We start from the raw sequence: 25,022 nt of genomic DNA on the forward strand, positions 1-25,022 counted from the left end.
TGTCGTACAATGGGCTGAAACTGCCATGGCCGCACATATCCACCATGCAAGTTCATGAAAACCATCGACATGGGATTAGACATTGTGTGCTTTTGATGTTACACGCTACGGAGAGAAAGCCTGGTAATTAGTTGACGTTATTGTTCCATCAAGACCAGTTCTGAAGCTTCTGTTCATTGGCGTTACAAACAGAAAGAATTTCGCATGAATGTTAGCCACTGCGGATTGCGCTACGTTGGTATACATCCTTCCGTAAACGCATCTTTCACGTAATCGGTAACTGTCGCTGCTGTCGCCTGCTCGCTGGTACTACGCATCCTGCCAGCCTTAGCATTGCGTTTGTACACTGTTAAGAGAGTATCACCAGTCGTTAACGAACATGCATATTGTTGTCTGCGAAGAAATATCTGCAGTTCTACACATTCGCTACATTTCTGCGGTCGTCACAAACTGTTAATATATTATAGTCTTACGAACACGCATATATCACTTCACAGTCTAGTTTTACGAACGACAGACTGCGTTGACATCGTAACGTCCAACACCAAATACCTGTTGTCACAGTTTCTCTAACACGCTTTATGATGGAAGTCCTTGTTAGATGACACACTGTTATAACTTTATATTTCTTCGTTTCTTTGTCTTGTCTGAAGGACTTATTCTTCGTATATAGAACATGTCGTACATAGTTTACAGTTCTGCATGTTACCTGATGCATACATGTTTCCTTATTTCTTTTCCAATTGCCAAATCTTTGAACACAGGAATGCTAACAAGGGAACCTCCCCATCGCACCCCCCTCAGATTTAGTTATAAGTCGGCACAGTGGATAGGCCTTTAAAAACTGAACACAGATCAATCGAGAAAACAGAAGACGTTGTATGGAACTATGAAAAAAATAAGCAAAATATACAAACAGAGTAGTCCATACCAACATAAGCAACATCAAGGAAATTCTGCGCTAAGGAGCGCCGTGGTCCCGTGGTTACCGCGAGCAGCTGCGGAGCGAGAGGTCCTTGGTTCAAGTCTCCCTTCAAGTGAAAAGTTTTTCTTTATATTCGCAAAGTTATGATCTGTCCATTCGTTCATTGACGTCTCTGTTCACTGTAATAAGTTTAGTGTCTGTGTTTTGCGACCGCACCGCAAAAGCGTGCGATTAGTAGGCGAAAGGACGTGCCTCTCCAATGGGAACCGAAAACATTTGATCGCAAGGTCATAGGTCAACCGATTCCTCCACAGGAAAACACATCTGATATATTCTATACGACACTAGTGAGGGCATGTGCGTCACATGACAGGAATATGTTGTCGACCCACCTAACTTGTACACTTGGCGAATGGGTAAAAAGATTCTTCTACATTGCCCGATTTAGGTTTTCTTGTGGATCTGAGAATTACTCCCAAAAAAGTGATGAAAACATAAGAGTTTGTCACATAAACTGCAACAAATGAATCCAACAGTTTCACAGTCGCGCACTTTTCACTGTGCTCTGTCAAAACATATGTTTTTAACGTTTTCAAATTTTTCTGTGTGTAGACCGTCAAATCCTGCATATGTCCAAGCAAATCTGAACATGTCCTGGAGTTTTGGAGAGCGAAATTGATTATGTGTGAGTGCCTGAACTCTGATAATTGTCTGAAAATAAAAAATAAAGTTTTACTCTCGAAGGAAGACTTGAACCAAGGACCTCTCGCTTCGCAGCTGGTCGCGCTAACCACGGGACCACGGCGCACCTGAGTTCAGATTTTCTTTGATATTGCTTTTCTTGGAATGGACTACTCAGTTTGTATATTTTGCTTATTTTTTTCATAGTTCCACACAACTTCTTCCTGTTTTCTCAATTGATCTGTGTTCAGTTTTTCAAGGCCTATCCACTGTGCCAACTTACAACTACATCTGACGGGGGGATGCGATGGAGAGGTTCCCTTGTAAGTCCTGACCACAGATACTGGCTTGACTTGATAGTAGCGAAATTGAAAACCGTTATGTTTTAAGGACAGCAATGCATGGCAGGCAGTTATCCCGGAGTTGCACGTGGATGGTGAAAATTATTCGTGGGCGACGTTGGTGTAGGAGCTGTGCCCGTTCCAACCAGCAAACGCGTGTTATGAACCGGATCATAAACTATTTCATCAGGCTGGGATAAAATAGAAGATGACGATAAGAAAAGTCATTGGTAAGGTCTACCATTTACTGGTGCAACTGTAGTATTTGTTTCTAGACTTGGTGAAGCTCCACGTCCCAATAGCGAGTGTTATTAATATATCGTTCAAAGTATTGTCTGAGAGTCCCTTGTCTCGGATTATAAAGATCTTGCGAACGTACCTGTTAGCATAAACGCTCCTGAATCCCGTTTGACCTAAATTTGGCCTAGAATGCCTTTTCAGGCATTCCTCGCGTTTTGCAGGTTTCAGAAATTTGTGTTGCCCACAATGCGGGTTCTCCCTGAATGTGAGACCGAATGAAATGTACTCGTTGCCTCTCACTTCATGTTTTGGGCAGTATTTTTTTAAAATTACGTACAAAAACTACAGAAAGTACAGATTTTTGGTCATCCGTAAGTGGTTGAAATTGAGTCCCATTTTATTAGGCTTTCTTCCACTTCTGATTCTGACTTTGGAGGCAAAGCTCCCACAACCGAAGTGTGTTGCATCGGGCGGTGACTATAACTGTGCGAATGACAGGTGTTTTGTTGCATCTGCCCACAAGGAAAGTTCCAAGTTTTCTGCTGCATCTTTTCGCATGGATAGTTGCACATGTTTTGTTGTGTCAGTTCGCTCGGGAAAGTGCATTGCCGTATCTATCAGTGCGTGCCGAACGAACGTTCGCACTCTGACTATTATCATTCATGGCACAATTTCTGTGTCTACACACTCTGGAGCATGCCGCTGCCAAACTGTTGCGTTAATTTTGTTTCTCAACACTGCGTCACCTGACAAAGGTGTTGCAGAACTTAGATAACCATCTACGTTCTCACGCGTTGTGCGTTGGATCGCATTTTTTAGTTAGGTTTCAACGTGATTAATTATTTCGTTATCTTTAGCCTGCAACCTCTGCTTAAAGCTATCATCACGTTTCTTAATTTCTTCCTCATATTTACGTTCTACACTTTCATTAGCTTCAATAGTTAAATCACCATACCTTTCGGTGATTTCTGCTACATTATCCTTTACCTTTAACTGTTCAGTTCATAGTGCAGTTACTTGTGCAGACAAACTTTGCACAAGTTCTGGCAAATCTTTGTATGCTTCTCTAATTCCTTTAATTTTCTCTAGGGTTTTATTTTCGAGTTCGTACAATAAACGATCACGTTCTTTGTCTCTTTTGGCTTGTAACAATTCGCGTTATTGGCCCCTCTCTTGTAATTTACGCAAGAGCTCAGCGAAAAGATCAGCTATGGATGAACCAATAGCCACATTCGGTAATCTATCAGTCTCCCTATGATCACTTCGCTTTGTAGATGTAGTATCACTAGTGATTTCTGTCATATTGCTACTACCAAAAGACGGTGCACCTGTTTCACTTATCATTTCGGATTCTGGCCGATTACCGGCATCCGTAAATTCTACCAAACTTTCAGACTGGTGCTCTGTTGGTGGTACAGTTTCAATATCATATAAGCCTTGGCTAGCTTGCTATTCTACTTGTTTTCTCAATCTAACCATGTAAGTCACACGAGTCACATCAAGTCTTCGTAATACATACACAAATCTAAAATACAATAAAACCTTACACAAAAAGTGTCACAAAAAACACACATGTAAATGATTCAGTGCTATTGACTGAAATATGTCACTACCCTTACCGTAGTTCTGCTGTGCATCCACAGTTAGTTATTAGTCGACAGTGAGAAATTATACACTACCGACCTCACATTTACCTAGAACTTTCTGTTTGAGATATGCAGTCATAAACTTCCGGCTAACTTCTTCCGCGTGTCAGGGGCGATCTCTCTCCCACGTGTAACATGCAACAAATGCAAACACATACAGTTAATGCACTGAAATAATTGGTTGTACACCAATTAGACGAGTATTTTCTATGACACCTAATAAATGATTATAAGAAATAAAGTATTATTGCTCGAGCCTCTAATTTTATAGGCTGTACTTTTGTAGTATCTTGGAAAATAATGCTATTTCGATGTTAGTGTTTTAGGAAGGAGAACTTATTATTGTTATGGACACAAAACGTTTTTGCAAGTTGTGCCGCTATAAATGTTTAAAGGCTATGCAAAAAAATGTTTCAAATGGCTCTGAGCACTATGGGCTCAAATGGCTCTGAGCACTATGGGACTCAACTGCTGAGGTCATAAGTCCCCGAGAACTTAGAACTACTTAAACCTAACTAACCTAAGGACATCACACACATCGATGCCCGAGGCAGGATTCGAACCTGCGACCGTAGCGGTCGCGCGGTTCCAGACTGTAGCGCCAGAACCGCTGAGTACTATGGGACTTAACTTCTTAGGTCATCAGTCCCCTAAAACTTAGAACTACTTAAACCTAGCTAACCTAAGGACATCACACACATCCATGCCCGAGGCAGGATTCGAACCTGCGACCGTAGCGGTCGCGAGGTTCCAGACTGAAGCGCCTAGAACCGCTCGGCCACCAACGGCCGGCAAAAGGCTATGCACTCTTTAAAAACGAGGTTTCATACTTCGTCTATAAACGCGAAAGTAATTGTGTGGGTTCTTGTCAGTACAGTTTTGTATTACACATAGGCCACAGAAACAATATCTATCCACTTTCGTACTCAGTACTTTATATACTGAAAGTAATTGGACCTTATGTCTTTAAAAGTATTCCGGTACAAGTGAAAATGATTTGTTAAATCTTCGCAAGAAAAACAATCTTGCAACGTTAAGCGTTTGTACCTACTTGCGGATGAAGTATTCATTAGACACCACAAATGCAAGGTTTCAATGCTGCAAAATATCCCCCATAAATCAGTAATGTTGTTAAAATTCTATATCTTTCACTTTTACTCTTGCAAGAACAGAATTAAATAATTGTCTGCACGTATTAGGTTGCGCTATTTCATAAATAATCACTGAAAATAAAAATTTCCAGGTAATGGCGGACAAGAAGGACGCCAGCGAAGTTCCGTTCGTTCCCGTAGCAGCGTTCGCTAAAAATGCTGAGAACTCAAGAATGTGACAAATGAAAACATGTAACCACATTTACTGCTAGCTCTCTATTTAAGAATAAATCAAATTTAACAAAATAACAGGTCTGACAACAGCAGCTCGCTATTACTCGCATCGAGTAAATTAGCTCAGTAGAAAGTGAAAAAATCGACAAGACAATAGCAAGAGAGAGCAAATCGAACAGAACCCCCAGCGATAGTCTTATGAAATGATTGTATATACATACAGCGCTTGCTTATTAGTTTCTTCTGTACACATCCTCGTCATAGGCTTTAGCAATCACAAAGTAAATATTTGCTAAATGTATATAATTACAGATTCCATCGCTGTTTCTAGTGTCAGAGTAATATTTCACTTTTAACAATAACAATTTAACAATAATGCATATAGTTTGTATATTTAATATTTAGTTGTCAAACGTATCCACAGGGACGTTACACTACCCACACAATGACGCTAGCAGTAAGGGCGTTGTGCTTCTCTAGAACCTTGGAAGGCTAGAACCTCTCGTCAGGTCGCCTCCACAAACGCTGTCGATGGTCATGAGAGGCAATGCAGAACCGCGATTCGTAACTGAATACAATGCGACACCATTAATAAGCAGTCGGTGCTTCTCGGTAGGGGTACCACTGCAAACGCAGACGTTTCTGTTGCGGTGTTAACGGCAGCCTACGCTTGGGGCATTAATTTCCTGCTGCTAGTCTCCGACTAATGGAACAAGATGATGCAAAATGTTATAGGCAGCCCATTTCCCTTTCTCGGGTGGCAGTTGCAGATGTGAAGCGGATAATATGCGCTTGGTGTAAAACACGGCGATCCTCCCTTGGGCCGACCGCGGTGGTCAGATTTGGTGGTCGACCGGAGCCGTGACGACGAGTCTGCCTGCCCTCAGTTCTAATTCTGTCCAACACTGAGCTACCGTCAACTCCGAATACCCCACAATTCTGGGCATCTCCATCAAGTTGTAGTTCTAATATGATATCCACTATGTGTTTGCAGTTGACAGACATTGTATCTTACATCACGTTCGCTGACGATTTCTCATCTTCGTAGAGGCTGATATGTACTCTTTCTTCCTATTGTCCACCTCCTATGCTTTTGACTGAGGACACCCTTTCACTCTCTTAATGTTGACGGTCTTTCCTTTAAATTTTCCGGAATTTATTTTAACTATTCTTTATACTGCAGATGTCCTTCCAACTACTACTTGTTTTTTCTATTTCTTTACATTTTATGTGCAACCATTTCACTTTAGCTTTCTTAAGTTTCTGTTGGCTGAGTTTCTGTTGTATGAGTTTCTGTTGCTTGAGTTTCTGTTGCTCGAGTTCCCATTGCTTGAGTTAACATTGCTTGAGTTAACATTGCCTGAGTTTCTGTTGCTTGAGTGTCTGTTGCTTGAGTTCCCATTGCTCGAGTTTCTGTTGCTTGAGTCCCTGTTGATTGAGTTCCCACTGCTTGAATTCCCGTTACTTGAGCTTCTGCTGCTTGAGTTCCTGTTGCTTGAGTTCCCATTGCTCGAGTTTCTGTTGCTTGAGTCCCTGTTGATTGAGTTCCCATTGCTTGAATTCCCGTTACTTGAGCTTCTGCTGCTTGAGTTCCTGTTGCTTGAGTTCCCATTGCTCGAGTTTCTGTTGCTTGAGTCCCTGTTGATTGAGTTCCCATTGCTTGAATTCCCGTTACTTGAGCTTCTGCTGCTTGAGTTCCTGTTGCTTGAGTTCCCATTGCTCGAGTTTCTGTTGCTTGAGTCCCTGTTGATTGAGTTCCCATTGCTTGAATTCCCGTTACTTGAGCTTCTCCTGCTTGAGTTCCTGTTGCTTGAGTTCCCATTGCTCGAGTTTCTGTTGCTTGAGTATCTGTTGATTGAGTTCCCATTGCTTGAATTCCCGTTACTTGAGCTTCTGCTGCTTGAGTTCCTGTTGCTTGAGTTCCCATTGCTCGAGTTTCTGTTGCTTGAGTACGTATTGATTGAGTTCCCATTGCTTGAATTCCCGTTACTTGAGCTTCTGCTGTTTGAGTTCCGGTTGCTTGAGTTCCCATTGCTCGAGTTTCTGTTGCTTGAGTCCCTGTTGATTGAGTTCCCATTGCTTGAATTCCCGTTACTTGAGCTTCTGTTGCTTGAGTTTCTGTTGCTCGAGTTCCCATTGCTTGAGTTAACATTGCTTGAGTTAACATTGCCTGAGTTTCTGTTGCTTGAGTTTCTGTTGCTCGAGTTCCCATTGCATGAGTTAACATTGCTTGAGTTAACATTGCCTGAGTTTCTGTTGCTTGAGTGTCTGTTGCTTAAGTTCCCATTGCTCGAGTTTCTGTTGCTTGAGTCCCTGATGATTGAGTTCCCACTGCTTGAATTCCCGTTACTTGAGCTTCTGCTGCTTGAGTTCCTGTTGCTTAAGTTCCCATTGCTCGAGTTTCTGTCGCTTGAGTCCCTGTTGATTGAGTTCCCATTGCTTGAATTCCCGTTACTTGAGCTTCTGCTGCTTGAGTTCCTGTTGCTTGAGTTCCCATTGCTCGAGTTTCTGTTGCTTGAGTCCCTGTTGATTGAGTTCCCATTGCTTGAATTCCCGTTACTTGAGCTTCTGTTGCTTGAGTTTCTGTTGCTCGAGTTCCCATTGCTTGAGTTAACATTGCTTGAGTTAACATTGCCTGAGTTTCTGTTGCTTGAGTGTCTGTTGCTTGAGTTCCCATTGCTCGAGTTTCTGTTGCTTGAGACCCTGTTGATTGAGTTCCCATTGCTTGAATTCCCGTTACTTGAGCTTCTGCTGCTTGAGTCCCTGCTGCTTGAGTTCCCATTGCTCGAGTTTCTGTTGCTTGAGTCCCTGTTGATTGAGTTCCCATTGCTTGAATTCCCGTTACTTGAGCTTCTGCTGCTTGAGTTCCTGTAGCTTGAGTTCCCATTGCTCGAGTTTCTGTTGCTTGAGTCCCTGTTGATTAAGTTCCCATTGCTTGAATTCCCGTTACTTGAGTTTCTGCTGCTTGAGTTCCTGTTGCTTGAGTTCCCATTGCTCGAGTTTCTGTTGCTTGAGTCCCTGTTGATTGAGTTCCCATTGCTTGAATTCCCGTTACTTGAGCTTCTGCTGCTTGAGTTCCTGTTGCCTGAGTTCCCATTGCTCGAGTTTCTGTTGCTTGAGTACCTGTTGATTGAGTTCCCATTGCTTGAATTCCCGTTACTTGAGCTTCTGCTGCTTGAGTTCCTGTAGCTTGAGTTCCCATTGCTCGAGTTTCTGTTGCTTGAGTCCCTGTTGATTGAGTTCCCATTGCTTGAATTCCCGTTAATTGAGCTTCTGTTGCTTGAGTTTCTGTTGCTCGAGTTCCCATTGCTTGAGTTAACATTGCTTGAGTTAACATTGCCTGAGTTTCTGTTGCTTGAGTGTCTGTTGCTTGAGTTCCCATTGCTCGAGTTTCTGTTGCTTGAGTCCCTGTTGATTGAGTTCCCATTGCATGAATTCCCGTTACTTGAGCTTCAGCTGCTTGAGCTCCTGTTGCTTGAGTTCCCATTGCTCGAGTTTCTGTTGCTTGAGTCCCTGTTGATTGAGCTCCCATTGCTTGAATTCCCATTACTTGAGCTTCTGCTGCTTGAGTTCCTGTTGCTTGAGTTCCCATTGCTCGAGTTTCTGTTGCTTGAGTCCCTGTTGATTGAGTTCCCATTGCTTGAATTCCCGTTACTTGAGCTTCTGCTGCTTGAGTTCCTGTTGCTTGAGTTCCCATTGCTCGAGTTTCTGTTGCTTAAGTCCCTGTTGATTGAATTCCCATTGCTTGAATTTCCATTACTTGAGCTTCTGCTGCTTGAGTTCATGTTGCTTGAGTTCCCATTGCTCGAGTTTCTGTTGCTTGAGTCACTGTTGATTGAGTTCCCAAAGCTTGAATTCCCGTTACTTGAGCTTCTGCTGCTTGAGTTCCTGTGCTTGAGTTCCCATTGCTTGAATTCCCGTTTCTTGAGCTTCTGTTGCTTGAGTTTCTGTTGCTAGAGTTCCCATTGCTTGAGTTAACATTGCTTGAGTTAACATTGCCTGAGTTTCTGTTGCTTGAGTGTCTGTTGCTTAAGTTCGCATTGCTCGAGTTTCTGTTGCTTGAGTCCCTGATGATTGAACTCCCACTGCTTGAATTCCCGTTACTTGAGCTTCTGCTGCTTAAGTTCCTGTTGCTTAAGTTCCCATTGCTCGAGTTTCTGTCGCTTGAGTCCCTGTTGATTGAGTTCCCATTGCTTGAATTCCCGTTACTTGAGCTTCTGCTGCTTGAGTTCCTGTTGCTTGAGTTCCCATTGCTCGAGTTTCTGTTGCTTGAGTCCCTGTTGATTGAGTTCCCATTGCTTGAATTCCCGTTACTTGAGCTTCTGTTGCTTGAGTTTCTGTTGCTCGAGTTCCCATTGCTTGAGTTAACATTGCTTGAGTTAACATTGCCTGAGTTTCTGTTGCTTGAGTGTCTGTTGCTTGAGTTCCCATTGCTCGAGTTTCTGTTGCTTGAGACCCTGTTGATTGAGTTCCCATTGCTTGAATTCCCGTTACTTGAGCTTCTGCTGCTTGAGTCCCTGCTGCTTGAGTTCCCATTGCTCGAGTTTCTGTTGCTTGAGTCCCTGTTGATTGAGTTCCCATTGCTTGAATTCCCGTTACTTGAGCTTCTGCTGCTTGAGTTCCTGTAGCTTGAGTTCCCATTGCTCGAGTTTCTGTTGCTTGAGTCCCTGTTGATTAAGTTCTCATTGCTTGAATTCCCGTTACTTGAGTTTCTGCTGCTTGAGTTCCTGTTGCTTGAGTTCCCATTGCTCGAGTTTCTGTTGCCTGAGTCCCTGTTGATTGAGTTCCCATTGCTTGAATTCCCGTTACTTGAGCTTCTGCTGCTTGAGTTCCTGTTGCCTGAGTTCCCATTGCTCGAGTTTCTGTTGCTTGAGTACCTGTTGATTGAGTTCCCATTGCTTGAATTCCCGTTACTTGAGCTTCTGCTGCTTGAGTTCCTGTTGCTCGAGTTCCCATTGCTCGAGTTTGTGTTGCTTGAGTCCCTGTTGATTGAGTTCCCATTGCTTGAATTCCCGTTAATTGAGCTTCTGTTGCTTGAGTTTCTGTTGCTCGAGTTCCCATTGCTTGAGTTAACATTGCTTGAGTTAACATTGCCTGAGTTTCTGTTGCTTGAGTGTCTGTTGCTTGAATTCCCATTGCTCGAGTTTCTGTTGCTTGAGTCCCTGTTGATTGAGTTCCCATTGCATGAATTCCCGTTACTTGAGCTTCTGCTGCTTGAGTTCCTGTTGCTTGAGTTCCCATTGCTCGAGTTTCTGTTGTTTGAGTCCCTGTTGATTGAGCTCCCATTGCTTGAATTCCCATTACTTGAGCTTCTGCTGCTTGAGTTCCTGTTGCTTGAGTTCCCATTGCTCCAGTTTCTGTTGCTTGAGTCCCTGTTGATTGAGTTCCCATTGCTTGAATTCCCGTTACTTGAGCTTCTGCTGCTTGAGTTCCTGTTGCTTGAGTACCCATTGCTCGAGTTTCTGTTGCTTAAGTCCCTGTTGATTGAATTCCCATTGCTTGAATTTCCATTACTTGAGCTTCTGCTGCTTGAGTTCATGTTGCTTGAGTTCCCATTGCTCGAGTTTCTGTTGCTTGAGTCACTGTTGATTGAGTTCCCAAAGCTTGAATTCCCGTTACTTGAGCTTCTGCTGCTTGAGTTCCTGTGCTTGAGTTCCCATTGCTTGAATTCCCGTTACTTGAGCTTCTGTTGCTTGAGTTTCTGTTGCTTGAGTTCCCATTGCTTGAGTTAACATTGCTTGAGTTAACATTCCCTGAGTTTCTGTTGCTTGAGTGTCTGTTGTTTGAGTTCCCATTGCTCGAGTTTATAATGCTTGAGTCCCTGTTGATTGAGTCCCATTGCTTGAATTCCCGTTACTTGAGCTTCTGCTGCTGGAGTCCCTATTGATTGAGTTCCCATTGCTTGAATTCCCGTTACTTGAGCTTCTGCTGCTTGAGTTTCTGTTGCTCGGGTTCCCATTGCTTGAGTTAACATTGCTTGAGTTAACATTGCCTGAGTTTCTGTTGCTTGAGTGTCTGTTGCTTGAGTTCCAATTGCTCGAGTTTCTGTTGCTTGAGTCCCTGTTGATTGAGTTCCCATTGCTTGAATTTCCGTTACTTGAGCTTCTGCTGCTTGAGTCCCTGTTGACTGAGTTCCCATTGCTTGAATTCCCGTTACTTCAGCTTCTGTTGCTTGAGTTTCTGTTGCTCGAGTTCCCATTGCATGAGTTAACATTGCCTGAGTTTCTGTTGCTTGAGTGTCTGTTGCTTGAGTTACCATTGCTCGTGTTTCTGTTGCTTGAGTCCCTGTTGATTGAGTTCCCATTGCTTGAATTCCCGTTACTTGAGCTTCTGCTGCTTGAGTTCGTGTTGCTTGAGTTCCCATTGCTCGAGTTTCTGTTGCTTGAGTCCCTGTTGATTGAGTTCCCATTGCTTGAATTCCCGTTACTTGAGCTTCTGCTGCTTGAGTTCCTGTTGCTTGAGTTCCCATTGCTCGAGTTTCTGTTGCTTGAGTCCCTGTTGATTGAGTTCCCATTGCTTGAATTCCCGTTACTTGAGCTTCTGCTGCTTAAGTTCCTGTTGCTTGAGTTCCCATTGCTCGAGTTTCTGTTGCTTGAGTCCCTGTTGATTGAGTTCCCATTGCTTGAATTCCCATTACTTGAGCTTCTGTTGCTTGAGTTTCTGTTGCTTGAGTTCCCATTGCTTGAGTTAACATTGCTTGAGTTAAGATTCCTGAGTTTCTGTTGCTTGAGTGTCTGTTGCTTGAGTTCCCATTGCTCGAGTTTCTGTTGCTTGAGTCCCTGTTGATTGAGTTCCCATTGCTTGATTTCCCGTTACTTGAGCTTCTGCTGCTTGAGTTCCTGTTGCTTGAGTTCAAATTGCTCGAGTTTCTGTTGCTTGAGTCCCTGTTGATTGAGTTCCCATTGCTTGAATTCCCGTTACTTGAGCTTCTGCTGCATGAGTTCCTGTTGCTTGAGTTCACATTGCTCGAGTTTCTGTTGCTTGAGTCCCTGTTGATTGAGTTCCCATTGCTTGAATTCCCGTTACTTGAGTTTCTGTTGCTTGAGTTTCTGTTGCTCGAGTTCCCATTGCTTGAGTTAACATTGCTTGAGTTAACATTGATTTAGTTTCTGTTGCTTGAGTGTCTGTTGCTTGAGTTCCCAATGCTCGAGTTTCTGTTGCTTGAGTCCCTGTTGATTGAGTTCCCATTGCTTGAATTCCCGTTACTTGAGCTTCTGCTGCTTGAGTTCCTGTTGCTTGAGTTCCCATTGCAAGAATTTCTGTTGCTTGAGTCCCTGTTGATTGAGTTCCCATTGCTTGAATTCCCGTTACTTGAGCTTCTGCTGCTCGAGTTCCTGTTGCTTGAGTTCTCATTGCTCGAATTTCTGTTGCTTGAGTCCCTGTTGATTGAGTTCCCATTGCTTGAATTCCCGTTACTTGAGCTTCTGCTGCTTGAGTTCCTGTTGCATTAGTTCCCATTGCTCGAGTTTCTGTTACTTGAGTCCCTGTTGACTAAGTTCCCATTGCTTGAATTCCCGTTACTTAAGCTTCTGTTGCTTGAGTTTCTGTTGCTCGAGTTCCCATTGCGTGAGTTAACATTGCTTGAGTTAACATTGCCTGAGTTTCTGTTGCATGAGTGTCTGTTGCTTGAGTTCCCATTGCTCGAGTTTCTGTTACTTGAGTCCCTGTTGATTGAGTTCCCATTGCTTGAATTCCCGTTACTTGAGCTTCTGTTGCTTGAGTTTCTGTTGCTCGAGTTCCCATTGCTTGAGTTAACATTGCTTGAGTTAACATTGCCTGGGTTTCTGTTGCTCGAGTGTCTGTTGCTTGAGTTCTCATTGCTCGAGTTTCTGTTGCTTGAGTCCCTGTTGATTGAGTTCCCATTGCTTGAATTCCCGTTACTTGAGCTTCTGCTGCTTGAGTCCCTGTTGCTTGAGTTCCCATTGCTCGAGTTTCTGTTGCTTGAGTCCCTGTTGATTGAGTTCCCATTGCTTGAATTCCCGTTACTTGAGCTTCTGCTGCTTGAGTTCCTGTTGCTCGAGTTCCCATTGCTCGACTTTCTGTTGCTTGAGTCCCTGTTGATTGAGTTCCCATTGCTTGAATTCCAGTTACTTGAGCTTCTGCTGCTTGAGTTCCTGTTGCTTGAGTTCCCATTGCTCGAGTTTCTGTTGCTTGAGTCCCTGTTGATTGAGTTCCCATTGTTTGAATTCCCGATACTTGAGCTTCTGTTGCTTGAGTTTCTGTTGCTCGAGTTCCCATTGCTTGAGTTAACATTGCTCGAGTTAACATTGAATTAGTTTCTGTTGCTTTAGTGTCTGTTGCTTGAGTTCCCATTGCTCGAGTTTCTGTTGCTTAAGTCCCTGTTGATTGAGTTCCCATTGCTTGAATTCCCGTTACTTGAGCTTCTGTTGCTTGAGTTTCTGTTGCTCGAGTTCCCATTGCTTGAGTTAACATTGCTTGTGCTAACATTGCCTGAGTTTCTGTTGCTTGAGTGTCTGTTGCTTGAGTTCCCATTGCTCGAGTTTCTGTTGCTTGAGTCCCTGTTGATTGAGTTCCCATTGCTTGAATTCCCGTTACTTGAGCATCTGCTGCTTGAGTTCCCATTGCTCGAGTTTCTGTTGCTTGAGTCCCTGTTGATTGAGTTCCCATTGCTTGAATTTCCGTTACTTGAGCTTCTGTTGCTTGAGTTCCTATTGCTCGAGTTCCCATTGCTTGAGTTAACATTGCTTGAGTTAACTTTGCTTGAGTTTCTGTTGCTTGAGTGTCTGTTGCTTAAGTTCCCATTGTTCGAGTTTCTGTTGCTTGAGTCCCTGTTGATTGAGTTCCCATTGCTTGAATTCCCGTTACTTGAGCTTCTGCTGCTTGAGTTCCTGTTGCTTGAGTTCCCATTGCTCGAGTTTCTGTTGCTTGAGTCCCTGTTGTTTGAGTTCCCATTGCTTGAATTTCCGTTACTTGAGCTTCTGCTGCTTGAGTTCCTGTTGCTTGAGTTCCCATTGCTCGAGTTTCTGTTGCTTGAGTCCCTGTTGATTGAGTTCCCATTGCTTGAATTCCCGTTACCTGAGCTTCTGTTGCTTGAGTTTCTGTTGCTGGAGTTCCCATTGCTTGAGTTAACATTGCTTGAGTTAACATTGCCTTAGTTTCTGTTGCTTGAGTGTCTGTTGCTTGAGTTCCCATTGCTCGACTTTCTGTTGCTTGAGTCAATGTTGATTGAGTTCCCATTGCTTGAATTCCCGTTACTTGAGCTTCTGTTGTTTGAGTTTCTGTTGCTCGAGTTCCCATTGCTTGAGTTAACATTGCTTGGGTTAACATTGCCTGAGTTTCTGTTGCTTGAGTGTCTGTTGCTTAAGTTCCCATTGCTCGAGTTTCTGTTGCTTGAGTCCCTGTTGATTGAGTTCCCATTGCTTGAATTCCCGTTACTTGAGCTTCTGCTCCTTGAGTTCCTGTTGCTTGAGTTCCCACTGCTCGAGTTTCTGTTGCTTGAGTACTTGTTGATTTAGTTCTCATTGCTTGAATTCCCGTTACTTGAGCTTATGCTGCTTGAGTTCCTGTTGATTGAGTTCCCATTGCTCGAGTTTCTGTTGCTTGAGTCCCTGTTGATTGAGTTCCCATTGCTTGAATTCCCGTTACTTGAGCTTCTGTTGCCTGAGTATCTGTTGCTCAATTCCCATTGCTTGAGTTAACATTGCTTGAGTTAACATTGCCTGAGTTTCTGTTGCTTGAGTGTCTGTTGCTTGAGTTCCCATTGCTCGAGTTTCTGTTGCTTGAGTCCCTGTTGATTGAGTTCCCATTGCTCGAATTCCCGTTACTTGAGCTACTGCTGCTTGAGTTCCTGTTGCTTGAGTTCCCATTGCTCGAGTTTCTGTTGCTTGAGTCCCTGTTGATTGAGTTCCCATTGCTTTAATTCCCGTTACTTGGGCTTCTGCTGCTTGAGTTCCTGTTGCTTGAGTTCCCATTGCTCGAGTTTCTGTTGCTTGAGTCCCTGTTGCTTGAGTTCCCATTGTTTGAATTCCCGTTACTTAAGCTTCTGCTGTTTGAGTTCCTGTTGCTTAAGTTCCCATTGCTCAAGTTTCTGTTGCTTGAGTCCCTGTTGATTGAGTTCCCATTGCTTGAATTCCCGTTACTTGAGCTTCTGCTGCTTGAGTTCCTGTTGCTTGAGTTCCCATTGCTCGAGTTTCTGTTGCTTGAGTCCCTGTTGCTTGAGTTCCCATTGCTTGAATTCCCATTACTTGAGCTTCTGTTGCTTGAGTTTCTGTTGATTGAGTTCCCATTGCTTGAGTTAAAATTGCTTGAGTTAACATTGCCTTAGTTTCTGTTGCTTGAGTCTCTGTTCCTTGAGTTTCCATTGATCGAGTTTCTTTTGCATGATACCCTGTTGATTGAGTTCCCATTGCTTGAATTCCCGTTACTTGCGCTTCTGTTGCTTGAGTTTCTGTTGCTCGAGTTCCCATTGCTTGAGTTAACATTGCTTGAGTTAACATTGCCTGAGTTTCTGTTGCTTGTGTGTCTGTTGCTTGAGTTCCCATTGCTCGAGATTTTGTTGCCTGAGTCCCTGTTGATTGAGTTCCCATTGCTTGAATTCCCGTTACTTGAGCTTCTGCTGCTTGAGTTCCTGTTGCTTGAGTTCCCATTGCTCGAGTTTCTGTTGCTTGAGTCCCTGTTGATTGAGTTCCCATTGCTTGAATTCCCGTTACTTGGGCTTCTGCTGCTTGAGTTCCTTTTGCTTGAGTTCCCATTGCTCGAGTTTCTGTTGCTTGAGACCCTGTTGATTGAGTTCCCATTGCTTGAATTCCCGTTACTTGAGCTTCTGCTGCTTGAGTTCCTGTTGCTTGAGTTCCCATTGCTCGAGTTTCTGTTGCTTGAGTCCCTGTTGATTAAGTTCCCATTGCTTGATTTCCCGTTACTTGGGCTTCTGTTGCTTGAGTTTCTGTTGCTCGAGTTCCCATTGCTTGAGTTAACATTGCTTGAGTTAACATTGCCTGAGTTTCTGTTGCTTGAGTGACTGTTGCTTGAGTTCCCATTGCTCGAGTTTCTGTTGCTTGAGTCTCTGTTGATTGAGTTCCCATTGCTTGAATTCCCGTTACTTGAGCTTCTGCTGCTTGAGATATTGTGCTTGAGTTCCCATTGCTTGAATTCCCGTTACTTGAGCTTCTGTTGCTTGAGTTTCTGTTGCTTGAGTTCCCATTGCTTGAGTTAACATTGCTTGAGTTAACATTGCCTGAGTTTCTGTTAATTTAGTGTCTGTTGCTTGAGTTCCCATTGCTCGAGTTTCTGTTTCTTGAGTCCCTGTTGATTGAGTTCCCATTGCTTGAATTCCCGTTACTTGAGATTCTGCTGCTGGAGTCCCTGTTGATTGAGTTCCCATTGCTTGAATTCCCGTTACTTGAGCTTCTGCTGCGTGTGTTTCTGTTGCTCGGGTTACCATTGCTTGAGTTAACATTGCTTGAGTTAACATTGCATGAGTTTCTGTTGCTTGAGTGTCTGTTGCTTGAGTTCCCATTGCTCGAGTTTCTGTTTCTTAAGTCCCTGTTGATTGAGTTCCCATTGCTTGAATTCCCGTTACTTGAGCTTCTGCTGCTTGAGTCCCTGTTGATTGAGTTCCCATTGCTTGAATTCTCGTTACTTGAGCTTCTGTTGCTTGAGTTTCTGTTGCTCGAGTTCCCATTGCTTGAGTTAACATTGCCTGAGTTTCTGTTGCTTGAGTGTCTGTTGCTTGAGTTCCCATTGCTCGAGTTTCTGTTGCCTGAGTCCCTGTTGATTGAGTTCCCATTGCTTGAATTCCCGTTACTTGAGCTTCTGCTGCTTGAGTTCCTGTTGCTTGAGTTCCCATTGCCCGAGTTTCTGTTGCTTGAGTCCCTGTTGATTGAGTTGCCATTGCTTGAATTCCCATTACTTGAGCTTCTGCTGCTTGAGTTCCTGTTGCTTGAGTTCCCATTGCTCGAGTTTCTGTTGCTTGAGTCCCTGTTGATTGAGTTCCCATTGCTTGAATTCCCGTTACTTGAGCTTCTGCTGCTTGAGTTCCTGTTGCTTGAGTTCCCATTGCTCGAGTTTCTGTTGTTTGAGTCCCTGTTGATTAAGTTCCCATTGCTTGAATTCCCGTTACTTGAGCTTCTGTTGCTTGAATTTCTGTTGCTCGAGTTCCCATTGCTTGAGTTAACATTGCCTGAGTTTCTGCTGCTAGAGTTTCTGTTGCTTGAGTTCCCATTGCTCGAGTTTCTGTTTCTTGAGTCCCTGTTGATTGAGTTCCCATTGCTTGAATTCCCGTTACTTGAGCTTCTGCTGCTGGAGTCCCTGTTGATTGAGTTCCCATTGCTTGAATTCCCGTTACTTGAGCTTCTGCTGCGTGTGTTTCTGTTGCTCGGGTTACCATTGCTTGAGTTAACATTGCTTGAGTTAACATTGCATGAGTTTCTGTTGCTTGAGTGTCTGTTGCTTGAGTTCCCATTGCTCGAGTTTCTGTTTCTTAAGTCCCTGTTGATTGAGTTCCCATTGCTTGAATTCCCGTTACTTGAGCTTCTGCTGCTTGAGTCCCTGTTGATTGAGTTCCCATTGCTTGAATTCTCGTTACTTGAGCTTCTGTTGCTTGAGTTTCTGTTGCTCGAGTTCCCATTGCTTGAGTTAACATTGCCTGAGTTTCTGTTGCTTGAGTGTCTGTTGCTTGAGTTCCCATTGCTCGAGTTTCTGTTGCCTGAGTCCCTGTTGATTGAGTTCCCATTGCTTGAATTCCCGTTACTTGAGCTTCTGCTGCTTGAGTTCCTGTTGCTTGAGTTCCCATTGCCCGAGTTTCTGTTGCTTGAGTCCCTGTTGATTGAGTTCCCATTGCTTGAATTCCCATTACTTGAGCTTCTGCTGCTTGAGTTCCTGTTGCTTGAGTTCCCATTGCTCGAGTTTCTGTTGCTTGAGTCCCTGTTGATTGAGTTCCCATTGCTTGAATTCCCGTTACCTGAGCTTCTGTTGCTTGAGTTTCTGTTGCTCGAGTTCCCATTGCTTGAGTTAACATTGCTTGAGTTAACATTGCCTTAGTTTCTGTTGCTTGAGTGTCTGTTGCTTGAGTTCCCATTGCTCGACTTTCTGTTGCTTGAGTCAATGTTGATTGAGTTCCCATTGCTTGAATTCCCCGTTACTTGAGCTTCTGTTGTTTGAGTTTCTGTTGCTCGAGTTCCCATTGCTTGAGTTAACATTGCTTGGGTTAACATTGCCTGAGTTTCTGTTGCTTGAGTGTCTGTTGCTTAAGTTCCCATTGCTCGAGTTTCTGTTGCTTGAGTCCCTGTTGATTGAGTTCCCATTGCTTGAATTCCCGTTACTTGAGCTTCTGCTGCTTGAGTTCCTGTTGCTTGAGTTCCCACTGCTCGAGTTTCTGTTGCTTGAGTACTTGTTGATTTAGTTCCCATTGCTTGAATTCCCGTTACTTGAGCTTCTGCTGCTTGAGTTCCTGTTGATTGAGTTCCCATTGCTCGAGTTTCTGTTGCTTGAGTCCCTGTTGATTGAGTTCCCATTGCTTGAATTCCCGTTACTTGAGCTTCTGTTGCCTGAGTATCTGTTGCTCAATTCCCATTGCTTGAGTTAACATTGCTTGAGTTAACATTGCCTGAGTTTCTGTTGCTTGAGTGTCTGTTGCTTGAGTTCCCATTGCTCGAGTTTCTGTTGCTTGAGTCCCTGTTGATTGAGTTCGCATTGCTCGAATTCCCGTTACTTGAGCTACTGCTGCTTGAGTTCCTGTTGCTTGAGTTCCCATTGCTCGAGTTTCTGTTGCTTGAGTCCCTGTTGATTGAGTTCCCATTGCTTTAATTCCCGTTACTTGGGCTTCTGCTGCTTGAGTTCCTGTTGCTTGAGTTCCCATTGCTCGAGTTTCTGTTGCTTGAGTCCCTGTTGCTTGAGTTCCCATTGTTTGAATTCCCGTTACTTAAGCTTCTGCAGTTTGAGTTCCTGTTGCTTAAGTTCCCATTGCTCAAGTTTCTGTTGCTTGAGTCCCTGTTGATTGAGTTCCCATTGCTTGAATTCCCGTTACTTGAGCTTCTGCTGCTTGAGTTCCTGTTGCTTGAGTTCCCATTGCTCGAGTTTCTGTTGCTTGAGTCCCTGTTGCTTGAGTTCCCATTGCTTGAATTCCCATTACTTGAGCTTCTGTTGCTTGAGTTTCTGTTGATTGAGTTCCCATTGCTTGAGTTAAAATTGCTTGAGTTAACATTGCCTTAGTTTCTGTTGCTTGAGTGTCTGTTGCTTGAGTTTCCATTGATCGAGTTTCTTTTGATGATACCCTGTTGATTGAGTTCCCATTGCTTGAATTCCCGTTACTTGCGCTTCTGTTGCTTGAGTTTCTGTTGCTCGAGTTCCCATTGCTTGAGTTAACATTGCTTGAGTTAACATTGCCTGAGTTTCTGTTGCTTGTGTGTCTGTTGCTTGAGTTCCCATTGCTCGAGATTTTGTTGCCTGAGTCCCTGTTGATTGAGTTCCCATTGCTTGAATTCCCGTTACTTGAGCTTCTGCTGCTTGAGTTCCTGTTGCTCGAGTTCCCATTGCTCGAGTTTCTGTTGCTTGAGTCCCTGTTGATTGAGTTCCCATTGCTTGAATTCCCGTTACTTGGGCTTCTGCTGCTTGAGTTCCTGTTGCTTGAGTTCCCATTGCTCGAGTTTCTGTTGCTTGAGACCCTGTTGATTGAGTTCCCATTGCTTGAATTCCCGTTACTTGAGCTTCTGCTGCTTGAGTTCCTGTTGCTTGAGTTCCCATTGCTCGAGTTTCTGTTGCTTGAGTCCCTGTTGATTAAGTTCCCATTGCTTGATTTCCCGTTACTTGGGCTTCTGTTGCTTGAGTTTCTGTTGCTCGAGTTCCCATTGCTTGAGTTAACATTGCTTGAGTTAACATTGCCTGAGTTTCTGTTGCTTGAGTGACTGTTGCTTGAGTTCCCATTGCTCGAGTTTCTGTTGCTTGAGTCTCTGTTGATTGAGTTCCCATTGCTTGAATTCCCATTACTTGAGCTTCTGCTGCTTGAGTTATTGTGCTTGAGTTCCCATTGCTTGAATTCCCGTTACTTGAGCTTCTGTTGCTTGAGTTTCTGTTGCTTGAGTTCCCATTGCTTGAGTTAACATTGCTTGAGTTAACATTGCCTGAGTTTCTGTTAATTTAGTGTCTGTTGCTTGAGTTCCCATTGCTCGAGTTTCTGTTTCTTGAGTCCCTGTTGATTGAGTTCCCATTGCTTGAATTCCCGTTACTTGAGCTTCTGCTGCTGGAGTCCCTGTTGATTGAGTTCCCATTGCTTGAATTCCCGTTACTTGAGCTTCTGCTGCGTGTGTTTCTGTTGCTCGGGTTACCATTGCTTGAGTTAACATTGCTTGAGTTAACATTGCATGAGTTTCTGTTGCTTGAGTGTCTGTTGCTTGAGTTCCCATTGCTCGAGTTTCTGTTTCTTAAGTCCCTGTTGATTGAGTTCCCATTGCTTGAATTCCCGTTACTTGAGCTTCTGCTGCTTGAGTCCCTGTTGATTGAGTTCCCATTGCTTGAATTCTCGTTACTTGAGCTTCTGTTGCTTGAGTTTCTGTTGCTCGAGTTCCCATTGCTTGAGTTAACATTGCCTGAGTTTCTGTTGCTTGAGTGTCTGTTGCTTGAGTTCCCATTGCTCGAGTTTCTGTTGCCTGAGTCCCTGTTGATTGAGTTCCCATTGCTTGAATTCCCGTTACTTGAGCTTCTGCTGCTTGAGTTCCTGTTGCTTGAGTTCCCATTGCCCGAGTTTCTGTTGCTTGAGTCCCTGTTGATTGAGTTCCCATTGCTTGAATTCCCATTACTTGAGCTTCTCCTGCTTGAGTTCCTGTTGCTTGAGTTCCCATTGCTCGAGTTTCTGTTGCTTGAGTCCCTGTTGATTGAGTTCCCATTGCTTGAATTCCCGTTACTTGAGCTTCTGCTGCTTGAGTTCCTGTTGCTTGAGTTCCCATTGCTCGAGTTTCTGTTGTTTGAGTCCCTGTTGATTAAGTTCCCATTGCTTGAATTCCCGTTACTTGAGCTTCTGTTGCTTGAATTTCTGTTGCTCGAGTTCCCATTGCTTGAGTTAACATTGCCTGAGTTTCTGCTGCTAGAGTTTCTGTTGCTTGAGTTCCCATTGCTCGAGTTTCTGTTGCTTGAGTCCCTGTTGATTGAGTTCCCATTGCTTGAATTCCCGTTACTTGAGCTTCTGCTGCTTGAGTTCCTGTTGCTTGAGTTCCCATTGCTCGAGTTTCTGTTGTTTGAGTCCCTGTTATTTAAGTTCCCATTGCTTGAATTCCCGTTACTTGAGTTTCTGTTGCTTGAATATCTGTTGCTCGAGTTCCCATTGCTTGAGTTAACATTGCCTGAGTTTCCGCTGCTAGAGTTTCTGTTGCTTGAGTTCCCATTGCTCGAGTTTCTGTTGCTTGAGTCCCTGTTGATTGAGTTTCCATTGCTTGAATTTCCGTTACTTGAGCTTCTGCTGCTTGAGTTCCTGTTGCTTAAGTTCCCATTGCTCGAGTTTCTGTTGCTTGAGACCCAGTTGATTGAGTTCCCATTGCTTGAATTCCCGTTACTTGAGCTTCTGCTGCTTGAGTTCCTGTTGCTTGAGTTCCCATTGCTCGAGGTTATGTTGCTTGAGTCCCGGTTGAATGAGTTCCCATTGCTTGAATTCCCGTTACTTGAGCTTCTGTTGCTTGAGTTTCTGTTGCTCGAGTTCCCATTGCTTGAGTTAACATTGCTTGAGTTAAAATTGCCTGAGTTTCTGTTGCTTGAGTGTCTGTTGCTTGAGTTCCCATTGCTCGAGTTTCTGTTGCTTGAGTCCCTGTTAATTGAGGTCCCATTGGTTGAACTCCCATTACGTGAGCTTCTGCTGCTTGAGTTCCTGTTGCTTGAGTTCCCATTGCTCGAGTTTCTGTTGCTTGAGTCCCTGTTGATTGAGTTCCCATTGCTTGAATTCCCGTTACTTGAGCTTCTGCTGCTTGATTTCCTGTTGCTTGAGTTCCCATTGCTCGAGTTTCTGTTGCTTGAGTCCCTGTTGATTGAGTTCCCACTGCTTGAATTCCCGTTACTTGAGCTTCTGCTGCTTGAGTTCCTGTTGCTTGAGTTCCCATTGCTCGAGTTTTCTGTTGCTTGAGTCCCTGTTGATTGAGTTCCCATTGCTTGAATTCCCGTTACTTGAGTTTCTGTTGCTTGAAATTCTGTTGCTCGAGTTCCCATTGCTTGAGTTAACATTGCTTGAGTTAACATTGACTGAGTTTCTGTTGCTTGAGTGTCTGTTGCTTGAGTTCCCATTGCTCGAGTTTCTGTTGCTTGAGTCCCTGTTGATTGAGTTCCCATTGCTTGAATTCCCGTTACTTGAGCTTCTGCTGCTTGAGTTCCTGTTGCTTGAGTTCCCATTGCTCGAGTTTCTGTTGCTTGAGTCCCTGTTGATTGAGTTCCCATTGCTTGAATTTCCGTTACTTGAGTTTCTGATGCTTGAGTTCCTGTTGCTTGAATTCCCATTGCTCGAGTTTCTGTTACTTGAGTCCCTGTTGATTGAGTTCCCATTGCTTGAATTCCCGTTACTTGAGCTTCTGTTACTTGAGTTTCTGTTACTCAAGTTCCCATTGCTTGAGTTAACACTGCTTGAGTTAACATTGCATGAGTTTCTGTTGCATGAGTTTCAGTTGCTTGAGTTCCCATTGCTCGAGTTTCTGTTGCTTGAGTCCCTGTGGATTAAGTTCCCATTGCTTGATTTCCCGTTACTTGGGCTTCTGTTGCTTGAGTTTCTGTTGCTCGAGTTCCCATTGCTTGAGTTAACATTGCTTGAGTTAACATTGCCTGAGTTTCTGTTGCTTGAGTGACTGTTGCTTGAGTTCCCATTGCTCGAGTTTCTGTTGCTTGAGTCTCTGATGATAGAGTTCCCATTGCTTGAATTCCCGTTACTTGAGCTTCTGCTGCTTGAGTTCCTGTGCTTGAGTTCCCATTGCTTGAATTCCCGTTACTTGAGCTTCTGTTGCTTGAGTTTCTGTTGCTTGAGTTCCCATTGCTTGAGTTAACATTGCTTGAGTTAACATTGCCTGAGTTTCTGTTAATTTAGTGTCTGTTGCTTAAGTTCCCATTGCTCGAGTTTCTGTTTCTTGAGTCCCTGTTGATTGAGTTCCCATTGCTTGAATTCCCGTTACTTGAGCTTCTGCTGCTGGAGTCCCTGTTGATTGAGTTCCCATTGCTTGAATTCCCGTTACTTGAGCTTCTGCTGCGTGTGTTTCTGTTGCTCGGGTTACCATTGCTTGAGTTAACATTGCTTGAGTTAACATTGCATGAGTTTCTGTTGCTTGAGTGTCTGTTGCTTGAGTTCCCATTGCTCGAGTTTCTGTTTCTTAAGTCCCTGTTGATTGAGTTCCCATTGCTTGAATTCCCGTTACTTGAGCTTCTGCTGCTTGAGTCCCTGTTGATTGAGTTCCCATTGCTTGAATTCTCGTTACTTGAGCTTCTGTTGCTTGAGTTTCTGTTGCTCGAGTTCCCATTGCTTGAGTTAACATTGCCTGAGTTTCTGTTGCTTGAGTGTCTGTTGCTTGAGTTCCCATTGCTCGAGTTTCTGTTGCCTGAGTCCCTGTTGATTGAGTTCCCATTGCTTGAATTCCCGTTACTTGAGCTTCTGCTGCTTGAGTTCCTGTTGCTTGAGTTCCCATTGCCCGAGTTTCTGTTGCTTGAGTCCCTGTTGATTGAGTTCCCATTGCTTGAATTCCCATTACTTGAGCTTCTGCTGCTTGAGTTCCTGTTGCTTGAGTTCCCATTGCTCGAGTTTCTGTTGCTTGAGTCCCTGTTGATTGAGTTCCCATTGCTTGAATTCCCGTTACTTGAGCTTCTGCTGCTTGAGTTCCTGTTGCTTGAGTTCCCATTGCTCGAGTTTCTGTTGTTTGAGTCCCTGTTGATTAAGTTCCCATTGCTTGAATTCCCGTTACTTGAGCTTCTGCTGCTTGAGTTCCTGTTGCTTGAGTTCCCATTGCTCGAGGTTCTGTTGCTTGAGTCCCGGTTGAATGAGTTCCCATTGCTTGAATTCCCGTTACTTGAGCTTCTGTTGCTTGAGTTTCTGTTGCTCGAGTTCCCATTGCTTGAGTTAACATTTCTTGAGTTAAAATTGCCTGAGTTTCTGTTGCTTGAGTGTCTGTTGCTTGAGTTCCCATTGCTCGAGTTTCTGTTGCTTGAGTCCCTGTTGATTGAGTTCCCATTGGTTGAATTCCCATTACGTGAGCTTCTGCTGCTTGAGTTCCTGTTGCTTGAGTTCCCATTGCTCGAGTTTCTGTTGCTTGAGTCCCTGTTGATTGAGTTCCCATTGCTTGAATTCCCGTTACTTGAGCTTCTGCTGCTTGATTTCCTGTTGCTTGAGTTCCCATTGCTCGAGTTTCTGTTGCTTGAGTCCCTGTTGATTGAGTTCCCATTGCTTGAATTCCCGTTACTTGAGCTTCTGCTGCTTGAGTTCCTGTTGCTTGAGTTCCCATTGCTCGAGTTTTCTGTTGCTTGAGTCCCTGTTGATTGAGTTCCCATTGCTTGAATTCCCGTTACTTGAGTTTCTGTTGCTTTAAATTCTGTTGCTCGAGTTCCCATTGCTTGAGTTAACATTGCTTGAGTTAACATTGACTGAGTTTCTGTTGCTTGAGTGTCTGTTGCTTGAGTTCCCATTGCTCGAGTTTCTGTTGCTTGAGTCCCTGTTGATTGAGTTCCCATTGCTTGAATTCCCGTTACTTGAGCTTCTGCTGCTTGAGTTCCTGTTGCTTGAGTTCCCATTGCTCTTTTTTCTGTTGCTTGAGTCCCTGTTGATTGAGTTCCCATTGCTTGAATTTCCGTTACTTGAGTTTCTGATGCTTGAGTTCCTGTTGCTTGAATTCCCATTGCTCGAGTTTCTGTTACTTGAGTCCCTGTTGATTGAGTTCCCATTGCTTGAATTCCCGTTACT

General features: G+C 43.8%; 4 protein-coding genes across 4 annotated transcripts; all 4 read right to left on the reverse strand.

Moving 5' to 3' along the window:
* Positions 1-6,413: 6,413 nt before the first annotated feature.
* On the reverse strand, positions 6,414-7,385 carry LOC124545722 (galactose-specific cell agglutination protein gsf2-like). Its single transcript, XM_047124663.1, has one exon. It carries the CDS (start codon positions 7,383-7,385, stop codon positions 6,414-6,416), a length of 972 nt encoding a protein of 323 aa, XP_046980619.1.
* A 693-nt stretch (positions 7,386-8,078) lies between these two features.
* LOC124545723 (mucin-22-like) lies at positions 8,079-8,855 on the reverse strand. Its single transcript, XM_047124665.1, has one exon. The coding sequence runs from the start codon at positions 8,853-8,855 to the stop codon at positions 8,079-8,081; it is 777 nt and encodes a 258-aa protein (XP_046980621.1).
* Positions 8,856-14,270: 5,415 nt separating this feature from the next.
* LOC124545724 (mucin-22-like) lies at positions 14,271-16,634 on the reverse strand. Its single transcript, XM_047124666.1, has 5 exons — positions 16,219-16,634; positions 16,039-16,181; positions 15,259-16,001; positions 14,660-14,727; positions 14,271-14,517 (listed from the first exon to the last, which is right to left on the reverse strand). The coding sequence occupies exons 1-5, from the start codon at positions 16,632-16,634 to the stop codon at positions 14,271-14,273; spliced, it is 1,617 nt and encodes a 538-aa protein (XP_046980622.1).
* Positions 16,635-24,000: 7,366 nt separating this feature from the next.
* LOC124545725 (ankyrin repeat domain-containing protein 24-like) lies at positions 24,001-25,003 on the reverse strand. Its single transcript, XM_047124667.1, has 2 exons — positions 24,632-25,003; positions 24,001-24,594 (listed from the first exon to the last, which is right to left on the reverse strand). Exons 1-2 carry the CDS (start codon positions 25,001-25,003, stop codon positions 24,001-24,003), a joined length of 966 nt encoding a protein of 321 aa, XP_046980623.1.
* Between the last annotated feature and the right edge of the window lie 19 nt (positions 25,004-25,022).

Source organism: Schistocerca americana, chromosome 8 (assembly GCF_021461395.2).
Source record: "Schistocerca americana isolate TAMUIC-IGC-003095 chromosome 8, iqSchAmer2.1, whole genome shotgun sequence".
Lineage (NCBI taxonomy): Eukaryota > Metazoa > Arthropoda > Insecta > Orthoptera > Acrididae > Schistocerca > Schistocerca americana.